This window comes from Carlito syrichta, unplaced genomic scaffold, assembly GCF_000164805.1.
Source record: "Carlito syrichta isolate Samal-C Ts95f unplaced genomic scaffold, Tarsius_syrichta-2.0.1 Scaffold314325, whole genome shotgun sequence".
Taxonomy (NCBI): domain Eukaryota; kingdom Metazoa; phylum Chordata; class Mammalia; order Primates; family Tarsiidae; genus Carlito; species Carlito syrichta.
In genome coordinates this window covers 227,295-239,264 of record NW_007258421.1, presented here as the reverse complement: position 1 = coordinate 239,264, position 11,970 = coordinate 227,295, and the positions used below count along the sequence as shown (strand labels likewise).

Genomic DNA, 11,970 nt, shown 5'->3' with positions numbered 1-11,970 from the left:
TTTTTTTTTGATTCAGAGTCTCACTTTGTTGCCCAGGCTGGAGTGCAGTGGCACACTCACAGCCACCTGTAGCCTTGACCTACTAGGCTCAGGTGGTCCTTCCGCCTCAGCCTTCCTAGTAGCTGGAACTACAGGCATGCGCCGTCACGCCCGGCTGACGCCCGGCTGATTTTTCTTGATTTGTACAGATGAGGTCTCGCCAAGTTTTCCAGACTGGTATTGAACTTGTGTACTCAGGCATCCTCTCACCTCGGCCTCCTAAAGTGCTTGGGGATTATAGGCATGAGCCGCTGCGCCCAGCCTTGGTCCTTGTTGTTAAGGAAATCTGGGTCTTGTTGGTGGGGGAAAGAAATACATGCAGCTGTCTTTAGCCTATAGTAATTCTGAAGTGTGGTTATTTGGGAACTTGTTAGAAATCCAAATTCTGGAGCCGGATCACAGAGCTACTGAATCAGAAACTGAATGAGAAACTGAGTTGGGGCTCAGCAATCCATGTTTTTTTTTGTAGTTGGAGTCTCACTCTTGTAGCCTAGGCTGGAGTGCAGTGGCACACTCATGGCTACTGCAGCCTTGATCTGCTGGGCTTAGGTGATCCTTCCGCCTCAGCCTTCTAAGCAGCTGGTACTACAGATGCATGCCACCACGCCTGGCTAGTTTTTGTGGTTTATTGTAGAGACGAGGCCTTACTAAGTTGCCCAGGCTGGTCTCGAACCCCCAGGCTCAGGCAGTCCTCTTGCCTTGCTCTCCCAAAGTACTGGGATTATAGGCTGAGCCCCCGCGCCCAACTGCAATCCATGTTTAATACCTTTACCCTCATCAGTGATTATGATGCCCACTAGAGTTTGAGAACCACTGGTCTAAGGCAAAGAATGGTTAAGCACTAGCAGTAAAGTGCTATGGAGCATAGAGGTTTGGCAAATTAGAAGATGGTGTCTGAATCGGGCCTTTATTTTTTATTTTTTGAGTTGGAGTCTCACTCTGTTGCCCACACTGGGGTGCAGTGGCCGCTCCTGGCCACCACAGCCTCTACCTGCTGGGCTTCGGCGATCCTTCCGCCTCAGCCTTCCAAGTAGCTGGAACTACAGGTGTGTGCTGCCATGCCCGGCTAATTTTTTGATTTATTGTAGAGATGAGGTCTGGCCAAGTTGCCTAGGCGGGTCTTGAACCCGCGGGCTTAGGCAATCCACTCACCTCAGCCTCCCAAGGCTTGGGATTACGGGCTGAGCCACCAAGCCCAGCTTGAATTGGGTCTTTAAATGAGAATTTCAGTGAATGGAAATTTGGGAAAAATTGCAGCCCAGGCTAAGGAAATAGCCTGAACAAAAGCCAGAGATGTGATAATGATTGTTAGTGTAAGGTATGCTTTGGGAGACTCCAAATATTCTTCAGAAAATATGGAGGGTAAATTAAACCTTCCCCTACATTGGTCTTGATTCCTTTGGGGACCTCGGAATTCATTTGAACCCTTGGCTTGAACTAGATCAGGATAATGTAGGTCTGGACTCGACTCATTCATTTTTTTCTCCTGATATTACCATATGTTTGCTTTCACCTACAGCCTGTTCTTTCATCAGAGCACATGGCAGCCTTTGGGGTCTTTGGTCTCTGCCAGATCCATGCCTTTGTGGATTACCTGCGAAGCAAGTTGAATCCACAGCAATTTGAAGTTCTTTTCCGGAGTGTCATCTCCCTGGTAGGCTTTGTTCTTCTCACCGTGGGAGCTCTCCTCATGCTGACAGGTAGGGAAACGTTCACAGCTTTTAGTGTTAGATGTGAATGGGTATGCACATAGAATAAACTCCAAAAAGACAGGGTATCTCTGATTGCAGCCTTTTTTCCTTGTCTTTTTTTCATTTCTTTTTTTTTGAGTTGGAGTCTCACGCCATCGCCCAGACTGGAGTGCAGTGGCCGCTCTCAGCCACCGCAGCCTCGACCTGCTGGGCTCCTGCAATCCTTCCGCCTCAGCCTTCCAAGTAGCTGGAACCACAGGCGTGCACTACCACGCCAGGCTAATTTTTTGATTTATTGTAGAGATGAGGTCTGGCCAAGTTGCCCATGTGGGTCTCGAACCCGCGGGCTCAGGCAATCCACTCACCTCAGCCTCCCAAAGGCACGGGATTACAGGCTGAGCCACTGAGCCTGGCTGTCTTTTTTTCATTTCAACCATATAAAGTCCTACTTTTTTTTTTTTTTTTTTTTACATTTAATTCATTTGTCAGCACAGTGTTTGGATTCAGCATAGTAGAGGATGTCTTGGTAGAGCAGGTTTAATCACATCTGATGAAAGGACTGTATCTTTCTCCTTTTTTTCCTTTACTGTTGGTTGGGGGTGGAATCTTAATATTGCTTGTCATTCCCAACAGCATAGCATTCGTCTAATCCAATCATGGCTGTTTAGTTTGGTTGGCAGACCACATTTTCCTCCTTTCCACTTCTCAGAGGTTAGCTTGGTTTTGTCCAAGTCTGTGTATTGACTAATTTAGAGCATGACTGGAGGGTGGAGTTGATTTAGTCTCCAGAGTTGGCCTTGGTTTGACCAGATTTGGCCTAAAACCCTTTCAGGAAGCATTTGTGTCTCTGTTCTTCTGTCTGAGTTTATATATGACCTGACTTTATTCTGCTAGCTGTGCTGACAAAAAGGAGTGAAATTCTCTAAGCATTGGTGGCATTTAAGTAAAAACCTGATCTTTCTCTGTCTCTAAGAATCTTATTGAAATGGAAAGTTGTGATTAGTTAGGATCAGTTGTTTGCATTAGGGGGATTTGTGAAATATTTATTGCCTCTTTGCTGCCAGGAAAAATATCTCCCTGGACGGGGCGTTTCTACTCCCTGCTGGATCCTTCTTATGCGAAGAACAACATCCCCATCATTGCTTCTGTGTCTGAGCATCAGCCCACAACCTGGTCCTCATACTATTTTGACCTTCAGCTACTCGTCTTCATGTTTCCAGGTCTGTCTTCTGTTCTGAAGTGGCCTTCTTTGCAAGAATCAATATTTGATTCCAAATGTGTAAACTACTCTCATCTGTGTTTTTGTTTGCCTGTTTACTTTGTGGTACAGAGGATGGCTAAGCACATTTTTTCTGATACTTGAAGTCAAGTAGAAGTTGAACAGTTATAAATATTGGCAAGTTCAGAGCCTGTTCAGAGCTTCATAGTTTTCATTTGTGTTATAAGTTAACATTTAGCTCTAATTTTTATTGTCTTTTTTTTTTTTTTTTTTTGAGTACTTCTAGCCTACTACTCCCCCTTTACCCCTGTTTATCCTCTTGGCAGTATTGAAGTTTCATAGTGGGAATTGCTGATTGTAATGCTTCTTCAATCTAAGTTGTCTTCTGGCCAATCCAGGGGTGTTCTAGAATTTACCAGTGTTAGTGGTCTTCTTTCTTTTTGTTTTAGAGACACGGTCTCACTCTGGACTCCAGACTGGAGTACAGTGACACAATCATAGCTTACTGCAGCCTTGACCTCCTGGGCTCAAACAATATTGCCTCAGTCTCCTGAGTACCTGGAACTAAAGGCAGGCAAAAACACGCCCAGCTAATTTTTTTTTTATTTTTTGAAGAGACAGTTTTACTATGTTGCCCTGACTAGTTTTGAACTGCTGGCTTCGAGTGATCTTCCTGTCTCTGTGACTCAAATTTCTGGTATTACAGCCATGAGCTATTATACTCGACCCCTTTTCTTTTATAAAATAACTTTGTTTTTTCTTTTTTTTTTTTGTTTTGAGTTGTAATTTCATTCTGTTGCCCAGACCGGAGTGCAGTGACACGCTCCCGGCCACCGTAGCCTCGACCTGCTGGGCTCTGGTGATCCTTCTGCCTTAGCCTTCCAAGTAGCTGGAACTACAGGTGTGTACTACCACACCTGGCTAATTTTTTTTGATTTATTATTGTAGAGACAACGTCTCACCAAGTTGCCTGGGTGGGTCTTGAACCCTTGGGCTCTCAGGCAATCCACTTGCCTTGGCCTCCGAAAGTGCTGAGATTATAAGCTGAGCCACGGAGCCTGGCCAACTTTGTTTTTTCTTAGTGTGAAAGCAATTTGTATATTGTAAATATATATAGATAGATAGATAAGTAAAAAAGAAAAAAGTAAAAATTATAGGAATTCTTATTACCCACCTCTAGCCCTTGTTAACATTTTGGTGTATTTTCATCTTGTTAATTATTGAATAAGAATGGGATCATAAAATTTTTCCCCCTGATTTTTTAATTAATAAAGAATCATAATTTCTCTGTTATTTAATATTATTTGATAGAAATACTTATAAAATATAATTTATAGGGGTTTTTTTTAAGTACAGAGATTAGATATGCAAGAAGACAAATAGATCATATCTTTTTTTGTTTGTTTGTTTTTGAGTCGGAGTCTCACTCTGTCGCCCAGGCTGGAGTGCAGTGGTACACTCACAGCCACTCCAGCCTCAATCTGCTGGGCTCAGGTAATCCTTCCACCTCAGCATTTCAAGTAGTTGGAACTATATGTGTGCACCACCACGCCCGGCTAATTTTTTTGATTTATTGTAGAGATGAGGTCTCGCCAAGTTGCCCAGCCTGGTTTCTAACCCCTGGGCTCAGGAATTCCTTTTGCCTCTGCCTCCCGGGGTGCTGGGATTACAGGTGTGAGTCACCATGCCTGGCCAATGGACCATAATCTTATGCAGCAATATTTTAATTGATATATTTCACTTTATAAATATACTATAATTGCCTAGCTCCTCATTGTTGGACATTTAGATTGTTTGTGCACTTTTTTCTACTTTAAAGAATGCTATAGTAAACATCTTTGCACATTTCTATGATTGCTTTTTTTAGGTTAAATTCCTGGAAGTGGAATTGCTGGGTTAAATGTGTGAAGTCATCCACTCATATAATGAAGATACTTTCTCTTGTAGGTTTCTACCTTACAGGACTCATCTGCTTACTTCTCCTTTCCTCTTTTGTAGTGGGCCTCTATTACTGCTTTAGCAACCTGTCTGATGCCCGGATATTTATCATCATGTATGGTGTGACCAGCATGTACTTTTCAGCTGTAATGGTGAGGAATGCCCTCAATCTAGCAAACTTTACCCTTACTCTGAGGTGCTTTTTTACTGCCTAGCAGGATTCAGGAAGTACTGATAATTGCAGATGCTTCCTTCTGGGCACCTGAGGGACTGAGTTATTTAGCTGCTTGCTGTTGTTAATCCTTTCCAGCAGTGTGTAGATACTCATACATTCTGGTTGCAGGCCCAGCTTTCTTGGATTCATAACATTGCATTAGAGAGGCATTTTTGTTCTTTTTTGGAGAATATGACCTTGGGTGTCTTAAAATGGAGGGTATTTTTTTCTTTTTCTTGAAGGCTTGGGAGGATTACTTGGTGCTAAATTGTTAAAAGATGGAGGGATTTTATATATTGTAGTAAATAGTTTCTCACACTTTTATATATTGCAATAAACAGTATTTCTTACACTTTTTGATCTCAAACCACAATTAATATATATCACATCATTACTCAGATTACACTTACATATATGTGTATATGTATAACTGAAATGAAGTTTAAGAAATACGTGCTTCCACTACTGTAGCTGCATCAAGTATTTTCTCTTCCATCTTAATGGAAAAGTCAGGTTTGATAAAAACCTCTAAACTGATGTTTTTATCTACTAATAAGTTGACATCTGTAATTTGATTAGACTGATCGTGTTTCCTGTCTCTGTTAGGTGCGTCTGATGCTAGTGTTGGCACCTGTTATGTGCATTCTTTCTGGCATTGGAGTCTCCCAGGTGTTATCCACATATATGAAGAATCTGGACATAAGTCGTCCAGACAAGAAGAGCAAGAAGCAACAGGATTCTACCTACCCTATTAAAAATGAAGTGAGAATTAATGCCAAGAGGCTTGGGAAACTGTGTATGTGTGTGTGTGTGTGTGTGTGTGTGTGTGTGTGTGTGAGTGTGTTTGAGTGGGGGAGTAAAGTACAGCATTGTCAAAGGTGGTCAGCATGAACTCATATAGCCTCTTATTTTGATTCATTTTATCTCTATTATTGACTGTGACTTATTAAAGCTGCCCTGTGCTATGTACATTTAGTTTGCTTTACTATACAATTTTTCTTCCTTGTTCAGGTGGCAAGTGGAATGATACTTGTCATGGCTTTCTTTCTCATCACTTACACCTTTCATTCAACCTGGGTGACCAGTGAGGCCTACTCTTCTCCTTCCATTGTGCTGTCTGCTCGGGGTGGTGATGGCAGTAGGATCATTTTTGATGACTTCCGAGAAGCATATTATTGGCTGCGTCACAATACTCCAGAGGTAAAGATTTGGGAGGAATGGGTTGTGGGGTTGGGGCAAAGGGGGAAGACATTTGATATTATAGTGAACTATGTAGCTTTTAGATGGATGGAAAGCTTGGTGAAATTGGAACTTTGGAATCCTAGTCTTGAATGAGGTTTAAAGATCAACCTCCATTTCAGTTCAGGAATTTCTTTTGTAGTAACCTTTACTGGTAATTATCTAGACTCTGCTTGGGCACTTTTATTGACATCGTGATTTTATCATGAGGTAACACTTCCAATTATAAAAGAAGAAAACTCTTATAAATAAATAATACATGTTCATTGTAAATAAAAAATCAGAAAATAAAAGCAAGAAAAAAAGATATAAATCTTGTTTAAAGTAGTCATCTAATGATAACCACTTTTAATAGCTTATATCTTTTGAGAATATGAAATTACTTCCTTTATAATAGCTACTGGGAATAGCAATTCTGAGTTAGATTCGTTAGGGGTCAAAATGTTAAGAATCTCTTAATACTCGTTCATTATATCTGGTGGTTTGTGTTTCCATCCCATCTTTATAACAACTGTCTTTTGTGATATTGTTAAAAGTTTATTTAATAAAAATTATCTAATGACACTTGGCAATTAATTTGTCTATATTACGCAGTCTCCGATACCTCCCACCATTATGCTTATTTGTATAAAGGAATCTGGAATGAAAGTGTTGGGAATGTTGGATTGTAATTTATGCTGATTTTATGATGGCATATAAATGGAGGACCAGGTGCCAAGATTTATTTTCTGATTAGTCATGCATTATTTTGTGAAGAAATTGATTAATTAGCCAGGTCTCACTTCTGTCAGATCAAAATGCCCTTCAACACCCTTTCTTGCATTTTATTTTTAGAGGTAGTGAGAAGCCTATTATTTCCATTTCTCATTCTTCTTTCAGGATGCGAAGGTCATGTCATGGTGGGATTATGGCTACCAGATTACAGCTATGGCAAACCGGACTATTTTAGTGGACAATAACACATGGAATAATACCCATATTTCTCGAGTAGGCCAGGTAAGGTGAAGGGATCCTTTGATGTTTGGAGTGCAAGGTCTAGTGGGAAGAATGTCTCCATGAGGGGATCATATCACTTGGGATTTTGCTCTGATAATTGTACATTTGTTTTTCTAGGCAATGGCATCCACAGAGGAAAAAGCCTATGAGATCATGAGGGAGCTTGATGTCAGCTATGTGCTGGTCATTTTTGGAGGCCTCACTGGGTATTCCTCTGATGGTAATATACTTGATTCTGTTTCTAGCTGCAGAACATAGATTCTAAGAAAACTAGATGAATCTCCTATTTTTCTGTACTTTTACTGTCATATAAAGATATTTCTCTTATATAAGAAATTCTTAATATTTGTAATTTGAGGCTTGGGTATTTTAATTTTTTTTCAACAAATAGGAAGTAAATGTAAATAGTTCTCATGTAGGTAGAACATGGTTTATGATTATCTAAAGTCGTAGTAGTTCTGCAACTAGTTAAACAAACAACATTAGGCTCGTGAAAGTGAACTGAAGAATTAGCATTATTTCATGGGTTGAAGCCATGTCGTCATTGACCAGCTTAAAAACATTGTATGTGGTCCAACAAGAGCTTATAAAAAAAAAAAGAAAAAAACTTTTGTATATAAGTATGTATAGAATGCATACATGTGTATACATGTATAAAATGGCATGTTACCATGTGCCCTGTGATTACTGGCAAAAAGCTATTTTTAGAAGAAACATCCAAGTATAGTTCTCTCTGCCTTAAAAATTAAAGTAATACCTGTTTATACTTTTATTTATTTACTATTTTTGAGTTGGAGCCTCATTCTGTCCCCCAGGCTGGAGTGCGTGGCATGTTCACGGCCACCGTAGCCTTGACCTGCTAGGCTCAGGCAATCCTTCTGCCTCAGCCTTCCAAGTAGCTAGAACTACAGGTGTGCGCCAACATGCCCAGCTAATTTTTTGATTTATTGTAGAGATGAGGTCTTGCCAAGTTGTCCAGGCTGGTCTCGAACTTCTGGGCTCAGGCAATCTTCTCGCCTCTGCCTCCCAAAGTCTGGGATTACAGGTGTGAGCCACCATTCCCAGCTCTGTTAACACTTTTTTTATTTTTGGTTTGGAGTCTCAAAATAGCTACTGGGAATAGCGATTCTGAGTCAGATTCATTAGGGGTCAAAAATGTTAAGAATCTCTTAATACTTGTCCTCGACCTGCTGGGCTCCAGCGATCCTTCCGCCTCAGCCTTCCAAGTAACTGGAACTACATGTGTGTGCTACCACGACCGGCTAATTTTTTTATTTACTATAGAGATGAGGTCTCGCCAAGTTGCCCAGGCAGGTCTTGAACCCACGGGCTCAGGCAATCCACTCACCTCAGCCTCCCAAAGCGCGGGATTACAGGCTGAGCCACCGAGCCTGGCTTTGTTAACGCTTTTAAACATTTTTGAAGGTTTATAATAAAAAATGGTAATCTGCTGCCCTGAAACCTAAGCCCCGTTAACATTAGTCCTCAGAAACAATACTCCTTCAGCTGTTTCTTCTAGTACTTATGTTCATATTTCTAAATCTTTATGTATACCATTTCCCTTTCATATCTGGGTTCTGCATCTTTGGGTTCAACCTGCTGTGAATAAAAAATATTGGATGGACAAAACCCACAAAAAAATACAAATTTTAAAAATATAGCATAACGACTCTTTATGTAGCCTTTACGCTGTATTAGGTATAAGTAATCTAGAGATTATTTAAAATACGGGAGGATGTGTGTAGATTATATACAAATACACCAATTTTTTTTTTTTTTGACTTGTAGTCTCTCACTATGTCGCCCAGGCTGGAGTGAGGTGGCACGCTCACAGCTGCCACAGCCTTGACCTGTTGGGCTCCAGTGATCCTTCCTCCTCAGCCTTCACAGTAGCTGAAACTACAGGCACATGCCACCACGTCCGGCTAATTTTTTGATTTATCTCGCCAAGTTGCTCAGGTTAGTCTCAAACCCATTGACTCAGGCAATCCTCTCACCTCAGCCTCCCCAAGTGCTGGGATTATAGGCATGAGCCACCACACCTGTGCAAAATACACCATTTTATAGAAGGGACTTGCACATCAGTGAATTTTGGTATCCTGAGTGAAGAAGATATGTAAATTAGACTTTTTTTTTAAGAAGAAGGCAGACCGCTCTCCTTATCTAGATCTCTGAAAGAATATATGTGAAAATCATAAAAGAAGATAGTTCAAGCCGGACTCAGTGGCTCAGCCTGTAATCCTGAGCTTTGGGAGGCTGAGGTGAGCGGATTGCCTGAGCCCACGGGTTCGAGACCCGCCTGGGCAACTTGGCGAGACCTCATCTCTACAATAAGTCAAAAAATTAGCCAGGTGTGGTAGCGCGTGCCTGTAGTTCCAGCTACTCGGAAGGCTGAGGCGGAAGGATCGCTGGAGCCCAGCAGGTTGAGGCTGCGGTGGCCAGGAGCGGCTTGCACTCCAGTCTGGGTGACAGAGTGAGACTCCAACTCAAAAAAAAAAAAAAAAGAAGATAGTACATTTGTCCCTCTATATCCATATGGGATTGTTTCTGGGACCTTCCCACCTCTAAGATATCAAAATCCGGGGATGTTCAGGTACCTGCTAGAATATGGTGAAGTATTTGTGTATAACCTATCCCCAGTACTTTAAATCATCTCTAAATTACTTACCTAATACAATGTAAATGCTATGTGTAGTTGTTAATACTGTATTGTTTAGGAATAATGACAAGGATAAAAGTTTGTACATGTTCAGTACAGATGTAACCATCCCTTTTTTGTGTTTGTATGAAATTTTCAATCTGAGGTTGGTTGAATCCATGGATATAGAACCCATGAATATGGAGGGCTGATTGTATTTAATTATGGCAATATTCCAGCTAATGTCTTCTGTAACTGCTTTTAATTTTTTTTGTTGTTGTTGTTGAGTTGGAGTCTCACTCTATCGCCCAGACTGGAGTGCAGTGGCCATTCCCGGCTGCCGCAGCCTCGACCTACTGGGCTCCAGCGATCCTTCTGCCTCAGCCTTCCAAGTAGCTGGAACTACAGGCGCGCTCTACCACACCCGGCTAATTTTTTGATTTATTGTAGAGATGAGTTCTCACCAAGTTGCCCAAGCGGGTCTCGAACCCACGGGCTCAGGCAATCCACTCACCTCAGCCTCCCAAGGTGCGGGATTACAGGTTGAGCCATCGAGCCTGGCTTGCTTTAAAAATTTTAAGTAGGCCATTGCTTTGTTAAACTCTGATGTGTCCATGTGGCTCTTTGGGCTATGACTGCCATGTTTCCTAGCTTTGGCCCCCTCCTCTACCTTGGGGAGGTGAATCTTCTGTCTTTCTCTAACTTTTTTCTAAGTAAATGATTTTATTTTCCAATCAAAAAAAAATTGAAGTAGCATCTCCTTGTCTCTTCCTTTTTCCTTTTCTCTTTCTCTAATTCTCTCTCTCTCATACACACAAACACACATAGACACATACATAAACGAATGTGTTCCAAAAAACAAACTGGCATTTGATATTGCATCTAATTCTCATCTCTCAATCCCCTCAGCTTCAGTCATTTTTCTTGCCTCTCCTCAGTCTACTAAAGGGAAAAAAGAAAAAAAATGCCTGATGTGGTGGCTTACACCTATATTCCCAGCACTTTGGAAGCTGAGGTGGGAGGATTGCTTGAGCCCAGAAATTTGAGACTAGCCTGAACAACATAGTGAGACCTCATCTCTACAAAACATCAAAAAATTAGGGAGCCATAGTGGTGTGTGCCTGTAGTTCTAACTTCTTGGAAGGCTGAAGCAGAAGGATTGTCTGAGCCCATGAGGCTATGGTGAATCACAATCACACCATTGCACTCCAGCCTGGATGACAGTGAGGCTCTGACTTAAAAAAAAAATGGAAAAGATTAAAACCACTTGACTTGGGTTCAGAAAGCAATTCTAAATAATGAATTCTAAAATATTTTGAGCATTTTTTTGTTTTGAGTCAGAGCCTCACTCTGACTCCACTTACGTGAGCCCCATACATGGCCACCGCAGCCTCGACTTGCTGGGCTCAGGTGAACCTTCTGTCTCAGCCTTCCAAGTAGCTGGAACCACAAGGCATGCGCCAACACACCTGGTTAATTTTTAAATTTATTGTTCGTCTTGCTAAGTTGCTCAGGCTGGTCTTGAACCCTAGACTCAGGCAGTCCTCTTGCCTCGGCCTCCCAAAGTGCTAGGATTACAGGCATGAGTCAGCGTGCCTGGCTTGTTTTGAGCACTTTTATGCTAAGTGGTAAAAATGCATTTGGGTATAATAATTCTATTACATTTATTTATTTATGTATTTATGAATATATGTATGTTGGAGTCTCACTGTCACCCAGGCTAGAGTGCAGTGGCATGCTGCTCATGGCCACCGCAGCCTTGACCTGCTGGGCTCAAATGATCCTTCCACCTTAGCCTTCTAAGTAGCTGGAACTACAGACATGTGTTACCATGCCCAGCTCATTTCTGATTTATTGTAGCGAGAGGTCTTAACATGTTTCCCAGGCTGGTCTCGAACCCATGGGCTCAGGCAATCCTCTCCCCTCCACCTTCCAAAATGCTGGTGTGAGCCACCACTCCCAGCACTTTGTTATGGTTTTTTTTTTTTTTTTTTTT

General features: G+C 41.6%; 1 protein-coding gene across 2 annotated transcripts in view; it reads left to right on the top strand.

The window, feature by feature from the left end:
- The window catches only part of STT3A (STT3A, catalytic subunit of the oligosaccharyltransferase complex), a 32,190-nt gene that overhangs the window by 14,621 nt on the left and 5,599 nt on the right, over positions 1 to 11,970 (top strand). For both annotated transcript variants that reach the window (XM_008071423.1, XM_021719218.1), the window contains exons 9-15: positions 1,559 to 1,739; positions 2,795 to 2,950; positions 4,948 to 5,039; positions 5,708 to 5,863; positions 6,113 to 6,301; positions 7,220 to 7,336; positions 7,454 to 7,556. In XM_008071423.1, coding sequence (XP_008069614.1) covers positions 1,559 to 1,739; positions 2,795 to 2,950; positions 4,948 to 5,039; positions 5,708 to 5,863; positions 6,113 to 6,301; positions 7,220 to 7,336; positions 7,454 to 7,556 — 994 coding nt within the window. The remainder of the gene's footprint in view (positions 1 to 1,558; positions 1,740 to 2,794; positions 2,951 to 4,947; positions 5,040 to 5,707; positions 5,864 to 6,112; positions 6,302 to 7,219; positions 7,337 to 7,453; positions 7,557 to 11,970) is intronic.